The sequence below is a fragment of the Hyaena hyaena genome, unplaced genomic scaffold (assembly GCF_003009895.1).
Source record: "Hyaena hyaena isolate Hyena2069 unplaced genomic scaffold, ASM300989v1 scaffold_1, whole genome shotgun sequence".
Classification (NCBI taxonomy): Eukaryota; Metazoa; Chordata; class Mammalia; order Carnivora; family Hyaenidae; genus Hyaena; species Hyaena hyaena.
In genome coordinates, this window is record NW_024080633.1 from 7,241,586 (window position 1) to 7,257,206 (window position 15,621).

General features: G+C 56.0%; 1 protein-coding gene across 1 annotated transcript in view; it reads right to left on the bottom strand.

Moving 5' to 3' along the window:
• Positions 1-12,835: 12,835 nt before the first annotated feature.
• The window catches only part of COTL1 (coactosin like F-actin binding protein 1), a 40,286-nt gene continuing 37,500 nt past the window's right edge, over positions 12,836-15,621 (bottom strand). Inside the window, exon 4 of the mRNA XM_039226686.1 lies at positions 12,836-13,997. Coding sequence (XP_039082617.1) covers positions 13,887-13,997 — 111 coding nt within the window. The 3' untranslated portion in view covers positions 12,836-13,886. The remainder of the gene's footprint in view (positions 13,998-15,621) is intronic.

Here is a 15,621-nt window from a genome sequence, read left to right on the forward strand (position 1 = left end):
AAACAGCTTCAGCTCTCTGAGCCTCAGTTTTCTCACCTGTAAAATGGTTTAACAATACCGTGTCCCTCACGGATGAGCACAGGGTATGCTTGCCACGCACAAAGTAGGCCCTCAATGAAAATGGCAGCCTTTCCTGCCTGGGCAGGGCGCTCACCCCCCCTCGCCAAACCACCCCCCGCTTTCTCCTGTCCGCACAGAGATGCTGGCCGGGGGCTGCCTGGGAGGCCCCGAGCTGCGGCTTTCCCACACAGAAATGAAACCCGAGATCCTAAGTTAATGTGACTGCAGACCTTGCGGCCTGATGGCCAATGTCTAGAAGAGCCTTTTAAAAAAACTTCCAAGGCGGGAGCCAGGTTTGAAGGCCCCTGTGGGCTTGTTAAATCCAGCAATTCCCGGCTCAGCCAGGCAGCCCTAGGGAAAAGGCTCCAGAACTCTCCAGCCCCCCACCCCTGACAGCTGGTGTGCCCCCAGCCACCTCCCCCCCAGACTGCAGGCTCCGTGGGTGGGGTTTTCTCTCTCTCTCTCTCTCTCTCTCTCTCTCTCTCTCTCTCAGCCCGGAACAGCCCCAGCCCCCAAGGCTGACTCAGCACAATGCCCCAGGCTGCTGAGGTCAGAGCCCTCCCACAGCATCTGCTGAGGGTGACTGTAAATCTGTAAATCCAGCCAGCGATCCCCTCCGGTCTGGTGACATCTCCGCCTCGTGGGGAGGGGGTGCTTGGCACAAGAGGGGCTTTAAGATGCTCCAGGAAAGCAACACACGTGGGCTTGCTTTTCCTTAGATGCTCTGCAGTGCTATGGAAACAGCCAGTCACGCAGGCAGCTGGAGAGAATGTTCTAGAATCTTTAAAGAGCCTGGCAGGAGTGAGCTGGGCCTGGAGACCCAGCCGGGGGTGGGGGTGGGAGTGTCTGTCTGGGGCTTTTCGAGCCTCCAGCCGCCTGGGACCCGCCATGTGGCACCCCTCGTTCCCAGGGCAGAGGAGCCAGCCTGGGGGGCAAACTGGCTCCCAGCCCCCAACCAGCCCCTCACCCTCCCACCCTCCCCCATCATCCAGAACAGCCAGAAGGTTCTTTCTGCCTGAGCTGCCTTCTCCATAAATACCCAGACCTGGGCCCTTTTGAACATAGGCCCACTACGGTGTGTGGGGGGAGCCCTCCACTGAAGCAGGCAGGACCCCCCCGCCCCCGGGCCACAGTCCCCACCCCTCCATGCCACCCCTGCCCAGCGAGATGCAGGTGTATCTCCTGCAGAACAAAGAAGGCGGGGAGGGACCACAGGGGCAGGGTGCGCTCACCCCTGTTTGTTGAGCCCCTCACACAAGTCTGAGCGTGAGGCGGCCTCCAAGCAGGTTGAAATAAATACCCCCGTGGGCACATCGACTGCAAAAACGCAAGATTCATAAGAGACAGAAAGCGCAGCTGGAGGCCCTGGGCTGGGGTAGCGGGGGCAGAGGTAGAGAGGGACTGCTCAGTGGGTAGGAGGTGTTCTTTTGGGGTGATGGAAAGTTCTGGAACTAGACTGCGGCAATAGTTGCACAATGCTAGGAATGTGTGAAACACCACTGACTAATTCACTTTCAGGTGGTTAAAATGGGGGCACCTGGGTGGCTCAGCCGATCAAGCATCTGAGTCTCGATCTCGGCTCAGGTCATGATCTCATGTTTCATGGGTTCGAGCTCCTCGCCGGGCTCTGTGCTGATGGCGCGGAGCCTGCATGGGATTCTCTCTCTCTGCCCCTTCTCTCTCTCTCAAAATAAATAAACTTAAAGAAATTTTTTTAAATAAATAAAATGGTTAAAATGGTAGATGTTATATTACATGTATTGTACCACTAAAAAAAAAAAGACAAAAGACAGAAGACCCAGTGCTGGCGAGGATGTGGGGAAGCGGGCAAGGCGCAGATAAGCACAGGGCTTCCGGAGGCCAGGTTGCTGATTCGTGTCATCAATTTAAAGGATTTGCCTTAAAAATCTTTCGGAAACTCCGTGAAAACGTGTGAGCCAAGAAGTTCAAGACGGAGAGGCTAATTAAAGACCAAGAAACAAAAGCTGGAGACAACCTGGATGCCATGTTCCTTTTCTCGTGCCGGGAAACAAGCCTGACCAACTTAAAACAAGCCCCTTCATGGGGCGCCTGGGTGGCTTAGTCGGTTAAGCGTCCGACTTCCGCTTCGGTCATGATCTCGCGGTTCGTGGGTTCGAGCCCCTCGTTGGGCTCTGTGCTGCCTGCCAGCTCGGAGCCTGGAGCCTGTTTCAGTCTGTGACTCCCTCTCTCTCTGACCCTCCCCTGCTCACGCTGTCTCTCTCTCTCTCCTAGAAATAAATAAAAATATTAAAAAAAAAAAAAAAGCCCCTTCCAAGCCTCCCCCCGCCCCCGCCACGGACACCCCCACAGCCCAGCAGTCAGCAGCACGGCCGGGTTCTCAGGGCATCGAGGCCACAACCCAGAGGTCAGCAAGCTGGAGCGGCCTGGAGCTCAGGGCCCGTCACCAAGCGCATTCAGCTTGGTGGCAGAATGTACTTCCTCGTGGCTTTATAACCCAGATCCCCGTTTTCCTGCTGACCACCGGCCAGGAGTGTCTCTGAGCCACCCGCCCCCCCCAGCAGCGGAGCAGCCCTGTCCCAGCAAGTCCTCTTACGCTCTTTTAGGTCAGGCCCCCCAGGGATCATCTCCCTTTATTAAAATCAGCAGTGCGTGGAACACACCCCAGCCACAGGAGCGATACCCTTCCGTCATTATACATCCTCCACAGCCAAGCCCAGGGGACACGCGACAGTGTGGGTCACTGGGGATCGTCACCGAATTCTGCCTGCCAGGATCCATCGGCGGGGGACCCGTTCAGGCAAGTAGGATACCCTCACGATCTCGAAAATGAAGGAGAATTGAAATGAGATCTATCTATGCGAACTGACGACGGACATTTTCCTGGATGCACTAACTGAAAATAGCACATTGCAAAACTATACGTATGTATACATAAAAATAATGTCACTTACACGTAACTTCATTTTATTATTTTTAAAAACCTGTTTTAATGTTTATTCATTTTTGAGAGACAGAGTGCGAGCAGGGGAGGAACAGAGAGAAAGGGAGACACAGAATCCAAAGCAGCCTCCAGGCTCTGAGCTGTCAGCACAGAGTCTGATGCGGGGCTTGAACTCATGAGTCACAAGATCATGACCTCAGCCAGAGTTGGATGCTTAACTGACTGAGCCACCCAGGCGCCCCGCATTTTATTATTTTTTCAGTTTATTCATTTTGAGAGAGAGAGAGAACAGGGGAAGGACAGAGAATCCCAAGCAGCCTCCGTGCTGTCAGCACAGAGCGGGACACGGGGCTCGATCCCACAAACCCTGAGATCATGACCTGAGCTGAAGTCGGAAGCTTAACCTCCTGAAAGGGGCCCCCCCAGACGCCCCTATTCTCCACATTTTTAAAAAAATTTTTTAATGTTTTATTTATTTCTAGGAGAGAGAGAGAGACAGCGTGAGCAGGGGAGGGTCAGAGAGAGAGGGAGTCACAGACTGAAACAGGCTCCAGGCTCCGAGCTGGCAGGCAGCACAGAGCCCGACGCGGGGCTCGAACCCACGAACCGCGAGATCATGACCTAAGCGAAAGTCGGACGCTTAACCGACTAAGCCACCCAGGCGCCCCCCTATTCTCCACATTTTTAAGGCGCCTAAAGGAAAATTGGTCCCCCCTCCACAGGCCCTTTGATGCAATGACAATGGGTGTAATTTTCAAGCCAGGCCTGTTCTTTTTAGTTTTGAAATGTTCCTGAACTTACTCATCACTCAGTGAGAGATTCCAGAAATCAGAGTGCGGCCAGAACCTGGAAGCCCGCCGCCCACAAGGTGTTTTTCTCAAAAAGCAGGGACCAAGTGCCTCTGTGCTGGCTGGCCACGGTCTAAAGTGGGTTGTCTACCCTGGGCATAAGCAGCAGCTTGAGATCAGAGCCCGCTTGAGAATCCAGACCCAGTCGCTAATGGGAGGTCACGCAGGCACACACGCACCGGGGCCAGCAGGTGGCAGGAGTCAGGCTCGGTGCAGAAAGTAGGAACAGTTCTAAGTATTTCGAGCAGAAAGGAACTTAGTACAGGGTATTGTGTGCTTGCAGAAGCCATGGCAGGTGGAGGAGGGGCTCAAGGCCCAGCTGCTGTAATGACACAGAACTGACCCCCCCCACAGCAGCTGCCACCCTCAGGAGGACTGAGAATCAGAAAGCTGCGCAGACAACCTTTGAGTCAAGAACCCAGCCTTGGAGCCGCCGTCCAGGCTGAGAGCCCCCACGGCCGCCCTGCACCTGCCTCGAGATACCCAGGAAGCTGGAGACGGGACTTCAGTGTCCTGCTGTGCTTGCAAGGGGCAAACAGGCCACAGACACAGCCTCCAGCTCCCCCACTCCACCTTCCAAATCTCGCACGGGGGCATCTAATTGGCACCACCAGATTCACACCCAGAGCCCTGTGCCGAGAGAGCTTGAGGAATTCTTTTTTTTTTAAGATTTTATTTTTAAGTAATCTGTGCACCCAACGTGGGGCTACCACGCACAACCCCCAAATAAATAAATAAATAAATAAATAAATAAATAGTGATAAAACAGAGGCCCAGAGGAGTTTTGTAACTTCCCAAGATCACACAGCAAGTGAATGGCAGAACCAGGATTAGAACCCCTTTATTTAACAATATGGCATTTCATTAACGATGGGACATCAGCTACCACGATTCATCTTTGATTTTTTTTTTCTTTTTCTTTTTGATTTATTTTAGAGGGAAGGTGCACACGTGTGTGCACAGGAGTGGAGGAGGGGCAGAGAAGAGGAGAGAGAACCCCACGCAGGCTCCACACTGTCCATGCAGAGCTCGACTCTGCATCTGATCCCACAAACCGGGAGCCAAAATCAAGAGTGAGATGTTTAACTTGACAGAGCCACCCAGGCGCCCTTGACTTTCTCCTTAAATAGGAAAACGATTCTGTGCTTCCTAAATGCACTGTGTTTGGCAGACAATTGTTCCAAAGCATGGAACGCACGTGGCGGTAAATAGTAAAAGGCCTCTTTCCTGGGTGAGGGAGGAGCCAGAGCCTTCAGGGCTCCCTGGTCCCCGGGGCTCCCTTCCAGAGCTAACCTTCTGTTCTAACAGCAAGCCTCCTTCCCCTGTGAAACAGCACCTGGGCCCTTAGCCACGCTGGAGGTGAGGACTCATGGGTGGGGGGTGCATTGGGGGCTGCTGCTTCCTGGAGGACTCTGTGATGGCTCTTGAACCAAATCGCAATATGGTTCCGCAGTTGCCATAGCAACTCCCCATCTGGGCTATTTAAATGAAATATAGGAAGCATCTCCCACTTCCAGCCTCTTTGTGGCTTTGAAGAGCGAAACTCTTCATTCATTCAACACGTATTTTAACAGTGTCATCCAGGGGTGGCCCGCTCAGATGCTTATAGGAACCAGACTGTTAACATAAAGGACTTTTTGTCAAAGGACAGCAGGGGATCTACCAAAAGGTGGGGGCTGTAGGGCCCTGGAAAGGGCACTTCCCCCCTCTCCCATCTGTAAGGGCAGCCGGCTCAGGCCCAGCCCCTCCCTGCTCTGCAAGGGTGTGATCCCAGCCTTAGAGATCTTTTGTGGATTTGTCAAGAATTGTTGAGAGCTGGGTTTTTATGTGACATCTTTCCATTTTAAGAAAACGGGCAACCAGTTCAAAATCTGGAGTGGGGCTTCTGAGTACCGGTGTGCAGGCCGTGCACTGCACCGCTTTGTGGTCATCTGTCTCCTGCACATTCAAGTGAACAGTGCTCTCTGCCCTTGGGCTTTGGCAAACCGTGCAGCTATAGATGTACAGTCCAATCGCGACGGGGGCGGAAATCTGGCTTGTGGGGTCGCCAGCTTGCCGGTTCCACCTCTAAATATCCAGCCACAGATGTTTGACTACTGAGTCTACAACCATCCAGGAGACAGAAATAATGACTCTAGTACTTTTCGCTGATGTGAAAAAGCATTCGCTCTATATTAATAAGTGGAAAGAGCGGGTTACAAAAACATGAACAGAGTATAATCTGTTTTTGAAAACAAAAAATGTGTACTCGGTGTTGAAAAGTCTGAAAGCCTCAGGGCGCCTGGGGGGCTCAGTCGGTTGAGCGGCTGACTTCGGCTCAGGTCATGATCTCACGGTTCGTGAGTTCAAGCCCCGCATCGCGCTCTGCGCTGACCATGTGGAGCCTGCTTGGGATCCTCTCCCTTCCTCTCTCTCTCTGCTGACTTGGCCCTCACCACGTCCCCAGGACCGTACGCCTTGTGAACCGCTGGCAAAAACCATCATTAGGCTCCACCTCTGCAAGACTTTCTCACTGGAGTATCTAAGAGCCACTCAACAAACGTGCTAAGAATGCAGATTCTAGGGCAATCCCCCAAATCGCAGCCCGCCGGGTGGGTGTGTGGGGTGCGGGGATCTGCATCTGAGCACACGTGCCAAGGGAGTTTTGGTGTGGCCGTTCAGGGACACCCTGTGAGGTACAAGCCCTTTTAGGCGGTACCCATTTATTGAGTATTAATTGGGCTCCTACTGCATGCTAGGCACTGTAGCCAGGAGCTGGCTGAGCTGGGCAAATGTAGGAGACACGCCTCTGTCCTCTGGCGGGGGGTGAGGGGTAGACAGAAGCAGCAAGCACCCCCAGAGTTGAGAGATGCAGCCTGCCAAAGGGTACTGGGAGCACCCGGCACATTCTCCCTGCTGAGCCTGCAGACCTGCAGAGTGGGTGCCAACAGTAATCAGCCTCCTTCTGGTCGGTGTTTGAATCTTCTAACTCAAGACCCACGCCACTGGGCGGCTATCCGTCCGCTCTGTTCTTGGCTAGACACCCACAAAGGAGCGTATCACGTATTCCCTTGACCTCCCCTCCCCCCGCCCCGCCCCCAGCTCTGCCCTAAGTCCCCCTTCAAACAAAGCCGCCTGTTCCATTGACATTCCTCCCTTCCTTGCTGGGTGCGCTAGGGGAAGTCTTCGTCTGTTCTGAACTTTTTCTAGACTTCGGCTCAGGTCATGATCTCACGGTTCGTGGGTTCGAGCCCCGCGTCGGGCTCTGTGCTGACAGCTCGGAGCCTGGAGCTGCAACAGATTCTGTGTCTCCCTCTCTGTCCCTCCCCTGCTCACCCTCTCTCTCTCTCAAATAGAAGTAAAAACATTAAAACTTTTTAAGAACTTTTTCTAAGCGTCCGTATTTCAAACAGACAGGGAAATAGAGCAGATAATCTACAATCCCCACCGGCCCACCACACGGATGCCTACCTTTTATTGTATATATTGTTTTCAGCTCTTTTAAAAATAAACGAAGCCAAAGAAATACAGCTAGAGTCCTGTGACACCATCTCCCTCCTCCCCCTCCTCCTCCCCTGCGCTCAGACTCATTCTCCCAGCATCTGATACAGCTTTGCTCGTGTGTATATATTCACAACCAGTCACTATTTTGTTTGAAAACGTATTCTGGCGCATTCTATATCCTGATCATTTCATGAGTTCCTTTTCTCACCCGCCTTTACGCTTTATGCTTCGGGGTTTCTTAGTGGCATCGCCTTCTGCCTCGCCCGTGCTGGGGAGGGCCCGACCAGGGACACGGCTTGCCCCAGCTCCCTCCCATTTGCCGGAATAGCCCATGGCAGAATCAGCTCTCCGTTCAAAGGGGCCTCTTTTCCCCCTTGTCCCCCAGCTGCTGGGCAGCCCCCCCCCCCCACACCAGGGACGGGGTCCCCGCTCCAGGCTGCAAGTCTCCGCAGACTCACAGTGTGGCTCCGGGCTCGGGGCGACCCCTGCCCCTCCTCCCCACCCCCGGGAGGGAGCCAGGCTCCCAGCCCTGGGCACACTCCGGCCTCTGCTGGGGCCTCCCCAGTGCTAGCTCACGGCCCCCCCAGGGACAGTTACAAGCGAGGAGCAGTCTGGGTAATGGCTGGAAGCCCCTGGAGGTGGAGAACACAGGCAGGTGCACCAGATCGGTGGACATGTGCTCGTCCCCCAGGGACCAGCTGCCGACACCGCCAGAGGTGGGGGCCAGCGCCCCGGCGAGGGAGCTGGGGAGGGCCCCCCACTCCCGCCTCTTTGTCTCGCTCAGCGCAGAGCAGATCGGAGCAGGTGTGCGTTCTGCGTATGGCCTGAAGGCCGTGCGCCCCGCTCACCGACTGTTGCCTGAGGACCTACTACGTGAGAGGCTCTGGGGACACTGTCCCTGCCCTGGAGATGGTGACAGTTAGTGGGGGAGGGGGCCGACGCGGGTCCTGTAACTTTGACCTCTGCAGGGGCGAGGCGGGGAGGGGACTTAAAGCAACACAAACGTCTCCTCTTACAGTTCGGAGGCCGGAGGTCTGAAATCAAGGAGGGCAGGGTGGCGAGCCCTCCGGCTGTCGGAGGCTCCGGGGAGGACACTGCCTGCGTCTTCTGGCTGCCGTGGCTCCAGGCGTCCCTCGTCCGTGGCCCCGTGGCCCCGTGGCCCCAACCTCTGCCTCTGGCCGCCCCTGCGGCTCTGTCTCAAGTCTCCTCTGCTTTCTCTTATGAGGACCACCTGGACCTGGACTCAGGGCCCATCCTAAACCCAGGGCGACCCCACCTGGGGGTCCTTAACTCAGTTACATCTCAGAGAACTTTCGGCCAAATTCGCTCACGTGCATAGTTTCCAGGGCGCAGACGTATCTTTCGGGGCCATTCAGCCCACTGCAGAGAGTGCAGGGTGGGGGGCCTTCTAGAAGAAGCAGATCGGGGAGGAGACCAGTCTCTGTCCAGAGGGTGGGGGCGGGGCCTTCGGGAAAGTGAGGGAAGGACGGCCCGATCAGGGGTTCACCTGTGGCCAACGCACCTTTGCTCCCGAGTCAGAATAGAGTCCTCGGAGGAGGCCCCCAGTTGTGGACACAGCCAAGTCCTGTGTGCAGATTCTGCAAACTGGATTCTAGACATTCTTTTTTTTTTTTTTTTTAATGTTTCATTTATGTTTGAGAGAGAGAGAGACAGAGCATGAGCAGGGGAGACGCAGAGAGGGGGGAGACACAGAATCCGAAGCAGGCTCCAGGCTCCGAGCTGTCAGCACAGAGCCCGACGCGGGGCTCGAACCCGCAAACCGTGAGATCATGACCTGAGCCAAAGTCAGATGCGCAACCGACTGAGCCCCCCAGGCGCCCCTGTATTCTAGACATTCTTGTAGAAGGTAACACTGTACCGGTTCTTTCTTTGGCCAGATTTGCCAGTGCCAACAATCTCATGACTGCGAGATCATGACCTAAGCCGAGATCAAGAGTCAGACACTTAAGCGACTGAGCCACCCAGGCGCCCCATCTCCCTTTCATTGAACGGGAGCCCGGCGGCCGGAATTCCTGCTGCACCCCTGCCTGGAAGGGCCACCTGCCGAGGGGCCCTGTCCCAGCCAACAGGCAGCTGGGGACCCACGTGGGGCCAGCCAGTCGCTTCCCAAAGGCGGAATGGTGGTGCTCACTCATCTGTCCATTCCTGTGGCTGACCTCACAGCGTGTGCTGATGAGCAGCCGCTTAGGACCACCGCGGTTCAAATCTTGCCTCACTGTATTTCTGTTCACAGGCATTTGGTGATAAGTCCCTGCCCCACGGAACTTCAGCCTGGGGTTCGCCTTGCCCTGGCTGCCCCAGAGGGGCAGGTCACACGGGCTGTGAGCAGTAGAGCTGGGATTGGAACCCTTCCACCTCACCCCGTGCCGGCTCGGCCAAAGCCGGGGCTCTAATGGTGGGCCCGTGGGCAGTGGCACCGACCAGAAGGGATGGAAGGGTCTAGATGCTGTCTCTCTCTGCCTTGCCGTCAGGCCGGAAGTTGGTCACAGGCCCAGCCCTTCCCCAGAGCAAGGGCGGTCTTCTGGGGCCCCTCGGGGAGTAGCCATCACAGCACAAAGATACCATCGTCGCGCTGAGCTGTTGGCACGGCTCACCCGTGGATGGGACACCCATGTGGCTGTCATATAAACGCACGAGGGAACACCGTGGTCTGAATGTGCATGTCCCTCCAATTTATGTGCCCAGCACGATGGTGTGAGGAGGTGGGGCCTTGGGGAGGACACAGCGAGAATCAGGAGAGAGCCCTCACTGGACCGTCTGGTCCCCTGACCTTGGACTTGCAGCCTCCAGGCTGTAAGAAATCAATCTCTGCTGTTTCGAAGCCCTCCCAGGTCCGTGGTGTTTTGCATAGCAGTTCAGCAGCGAGAACAGGTAAGTACTATTACCGTGGTCCTGGTTTATTTTTTTTAAGTTTTATTTATTTATTTTGGGAGAGGGGAAGGAGGGATGGACTGAGAGAGACAGAGAGAGAGAGAAAAGCCCAAGCTTCTGCACTGTCAGTGCAGAGCCCGACATGGGGCTTGATCCCACGAACCATGAGATCAGGACCTGAGCTGAAATCAAGAGCTGGACGCCCCACGGTCCTGGGGTAGAGAGGAGGAAACCGAGGCTGAGAGGTGAAGGCACCAGCCGCCTCCATCCCCCAGCCCCCGTGGGAGCTGCCTCCTGTCCCCGGCGGTCACCTCCTCACAGCTGACCTTTCGGTTCCTGATTTTTGCATCTCTGTCTCCTGCAGGTCACTGAGAAATGGGGACCAGGAGGCAGCGGAGTGACAGTAATGAGGACAGCCCCTGGGGGTGGGGGGGGGCAGCAGGAGGCCTGGCCTCAGCAGGGGGGCACCCTGGGGCTGGGCCCCCAGAGTCAAGGTTGATCAGGAGCGCTGGGTAGAGAAACAGGAGCCTCCCCCGAGGATCAATCAGCCTGGAGCCACAGCTCCCTGAGGGCCCAGAAACAGCAGGGCGATGACTGGCTTGTTTGACTGCGGATCACCTCTGCCCCGCCCCACCCCGCCCCACCCCCACCGCCCCTGCCCCAGCAGAGCGCAGGGCCCCTGACAGGGCCACCCAGGCCCTGGCACTCTTCCCACCGAACGGTGAGGTCAGTGTCCCCTCCCCTTGAATTTGGGGAGCTCATGACCGCTTCCCCGGTGGACAGCCAGGGGACAGGCTGCCGGGGACTTCCCAGGCACAGTCAGAGAAGGCCATGCATCCTCGCACCCTGGTCCTCAGGGCGCTCGCTCTGGGAGAAGAAGCCCAGAACCCGGAGCCCCCCAGGCCAGGGCGGGAGGCCACGCCAGGTGCTCAGAGCCATGCCCGCCGAGCTCCGGGACAGCCGCCTGCATCAGGCCCGGAGGGTCTGGCCTGGAGGGTCTGACCGCAAGCACATAAGACCCCGCCGGTGAGAATCACCCTGCTGAGCCCTTCCCGGACTCCTGGTTACAAGATCAAGGGCAAAATAAAATTGTGGCTGTTTTCCACCGTTCGGTTTTGGGGAATCGGGAACAGCAGTTAAACGGCCAAGTGAAGGATTTCAGAGCGCGTCGCGTCGAAGCAGAGACTTGCGTAGCCCATCCCCTGCCAGGCCCTGACGGAGGGGGGTCAGGGCAGGGGGGATCAAGGCCGCTCCAGGCCTTGGGCTTCTGGAGGTTCTGCTGGCAATGTTTCTGGTCATCTCCCAGGGGCTGGTTACAGGGAATAAAGAGGCGGGGACGCAAAGCCTCTGCCCTCGAGACCTCACGATCCCATCAGGCGCCCTCTGAAATCCCAGCAAAGCCTGGAGCTGCCTGCCACGTTAGATTAAATCCTTGACACACAAACCCAGCTTCACCCTTTGCTCTTCCCCCGAGCAGACATCCCCATGGAGCCTCTGTCCCCGCCACCCCCTCTACCCACCTCACTGCTCCTCTCCAAGTTTCAGGCGTCACCTCCTCAGGGAAGCCCTCCTTGATGCCCCTGACCAAGCCCAGGGCCTTTATAATTTTCCCTCCCAGAGCCTGGCTTTTCTTCCAGAGGGGGCCTGTCCTTCTCTGTAAGCTGTCTAACCAGAGCTGACACCCATATGCCGCAAAGCCGGAGACCTAGTTTGGCTCGCTCTGTTCTGAGTATAGGACAAATCTGGGACGTGCGGAGCTAACAAGGCCTAGCGGTGGGCCTGACCTAACAAGAGCTGAGCCCTTACAGGGACCCCGACAGAATCCTCGCTGCCCCTTCTGCCGTCTGAGCCATCCCAGCTGGTGAGATCACTGCTGAGTTCGCAGATGAGGAAACTGGGGCTCAGAGAGGTTAACTGACTTGCCTGAAGCCACAGAGCAGATGAGGAAACTGGGGCCCAGAGAGGTTAACTGACTTGCCTGAAGCCACAGAGCTGCGAGCAGGGGGCAAGCCACTATTTCCATCGTGGCTGGGGGAGGGTGGGCTGGGGTGCAGGGCAGCCTTCAGCCCTGCTCCGGTCTTGGGTTCTCCCCTGCCCGGCCCCCCACTCAGCTCCCCCCACACCGGTTGTCTGTGCGTCTGACACTCCCCCGGCCTGGTTCTGAGTTCCCACCGGGGCTGGCGTGCTGGAAGTCATTTCTCAGCTCGAGCACGACCTCAGAGAGGCCGTCGCAGCCCAGCTGAGGAGGGCGCTTTTGCCAGCTTTTCCGGAAAAGGCAGAGTGGACGGGCCTGGCCGCTCGGCCCGTGTCACAATCCTCAGGCCTCGCCACCCCCAGCCCAGCTACAGCGCCAGGGGCACTGGGAGACCCAGGTCCGAAGCCCGGCTCTACTTCCCGGCCAGGTGGCCTCAGGCGACTCACTCAGTCTCTCTGAGCCTCAGTTTCCATAAAACGGACACCAGTGGCATCTATTTCTCCAGGTTGTGGGTAAACATTAAGCTACCGAATACGAATGTGCGTGGTCCCCGTAGCCCCATAAATGCCTCTTAGGGTCGGACGGGACAACGGCCTTCGTTTTCACAGGAAAGGAAGACGCTTCATAAGACAAATCAGACAAACTCGGTTGTTATTTTTTTTGAAAAACAAAAAACCACATTTATTTCTGTAAACTGTCCGAGGGCAGACGTTCGCAGCCCCCTGCAGCACAGACTTCCTACCCCCAAGTGAAATGAGCAAGGAAAAAAGAAACAGAATACTGCTCATGAGAACCAAGCCAATCTCCTCTTCCTCTGAAAACAAAACATCTGTTTGAACGCGTGGTGTAGACCTGGGAGGAACACCACTAGCTTTCTAGAGCCACGCGGCAGTGGTCCGTCCCACCGGCGGCGCGGCGGCCCCCACCCCCGAAAGCGAGGCATCGGCCCCCAGTGCGACCCGGATTCCCGCTCCGCGCCCCGGGCTCCCTCGCCAGCGTCCCCATCACTCCGGGAGCCGCCGAAGCGAACCCTGAGAGACACCCGTCCCAGCTGCACTTGAACCTCGGCCCCCGCCCCGCGCCTGCGCAGTGGGCTCCGAGCCAAAGGGGCAGAGCGAGCCGTTGCTGGGCAACCGTTAAGGCAAAGTTTCCCTCTTCTCTTGGGTGGGAGGCAGGCTTGGAGGTCTCCCTGCCCAGCGCGGGTAGCTTAGGCAGCTCTGCATGGAGGGGTGAGGGACCCCCGGGGCACGCGCTGGGGGGTCCCAGCCTGACGCACGGGACCAACGTGGGTGCCGGCAAGGCGGCCCCGCCCCCGAGGGGCGCACGGGGCACCGGGGCGGGCGGCCGCCCCCCAAGCAGCGCGAGGGGGCGGCGGAGAGGCCAGGCCAGGAAAGGGGGTCACCGCAAGGGGCAGCCTCAGATCTGACGATGTGCGTGGCCCTGGCGTCAAAATGAGTTTTCCTTAGAACAAGGGGGGGTGGGGAGGAGATGAAAGAAAGACGTTCCATGAGCGTCAGGAGACAGATGGGGCGCAGCGGGCTGGGGGGGGGGGAAGCGGGGAAGGGGCGCAGGCTGCAGGCAGGGCGGCACGGGCCTCGCACTGCAAGCCCTGCCCCTGGTGGCTGGTGGGCTGGTGGCTGAGGCCGCGGCCCCTCCCCCGGGGGGCAGGCGGATGGCTTCGCAAGGGGCAGGGGAAGGGCTGGGGTTACTCCGTCTGGGCGTCGTAATTGGCTCCTCCCGCCTTCTTGAGCTCGCTCTTGATGAAATCTTCCTCCAGCTCCTTGCGATCGCTGATCACAAACTCTTTAGCAAAATTCTGCAAGAAAAGAACAAAACAAAACACAGAGTTCCCGTTAAGAAGGGACAGGATCTGAATGTTGCTCAAGAGAAAACACCAGAACGTCCTGGCACCTAAAAGACTAAGAAATGATCAGAATGAAAATCGGGTGGTAGCGAGGTTCAGGAAGGAAGGGAGACACCATGACGGGAGATGGGAAAACGTGTGCCATCTGGAAACAGTATAGTCCCAAGGCCAAGGGCATGGGCCCAAGTCAGACCGGGTCTGAATTCTGGCTCTGACATTTTCCTCGGACAAGTTCCTTCAACTCTCTGTGCCTCAGTTTCCTTGTCTGTGAAAGACCAACCTGCCGGGGGAATATTAGGAGAGGAGGTTGGAAGGGCAGGTTGGCGTGCTGGTAAGTGTTTAACACCGGGCTTTCCAAAACCAAACCAAACCAAACCAAAAACCAAAAACAGAGAGAAAGAAAGACAAGTGGTGACTGGCTTTTGCTAATTTCCATGCTGCGAATATCCCCACAATGGCTAGTTTCAGCTACAGTGATGAGCTAAACGTGTACGGCCACCATCCCCCTCAGAGTACATGGCCTTCGATCATAACACCCCACAGGCCAGGCACACGTGATGCCTGCGACATGAATGCGTGAGGCAGGTGACCTGGCTTATCCGATAACTCCAAGCCATGCAAAATCAACAGCTCTTTTGATATGTGGATCACCAGACTTCAATCAACAAGGAAAATTTTCAGGATGGTGAAAGAGATGAATACAGAGAAATTCACCAAAATACAAGTAACAAGTCTGAAGGTCAGAAAATCATCCACATTAAAAAAAAAAAAAATCCCCAAGGAGACTGTGTACACAATTACTACCATTATTAAGCACCTATGGGTACCAGATGCGGTCACACATCAGCAAACTTAAAACACTTTATTTATTTATTTTTAATGTTTTTTTAAAATTGATTTCTGAGAGAGAGAGAGAGAGAGAGAGAGACAGCATGAGCAGGGGAGGGGCACAGAGAGAGGGAGACACAGAATCGGAAGCAGGCTCCAGGCTCCAAGCTGTCAGCACAGAGCCTGATGCGGGGCTCGAACTGCGAGATCATGACCTGAGCTGAAGTCGGATGCTTAACCAACTGAGCCCCCCAGGTGCCCCAAACTTAGAACACTTCAATATGACCCAGTCATTTTGCCCCTAGAGCTCTACACGAGGGAAATAAAGCGCACATCCCCACAAACGTAGCATCATTCATAACAGCCAAAAAAGTTGGAAACCACCCAGATGTCCACCAACAAATTATGGTCTATTCGCACAATGGAATATTATTCAGCCACAGAAAGGAAGGAACGTCACAGATGAGTCTCGAAACCATCATGCTGAGTGAAAGATGTCAGATGTGAAAGACCACCTACTACATGATTCCTGTTATATGAAATGTCCAGAAAAGGCAAATCCACAGAGACAGGACATCCATTTGTGGTTTCCAAGGACTGGAGGTGGAGGGGGGGGTCATGGGGATGGGGTTTCTTCTGGGGGGATGAAAATGTTTTGGAACTAGACAGGGGTGGTGATTGCACAACACTGTGAATGTACTAAGTACCAACGAACTCTATGTTTTAAAATGTTACGTGAATTTCACCT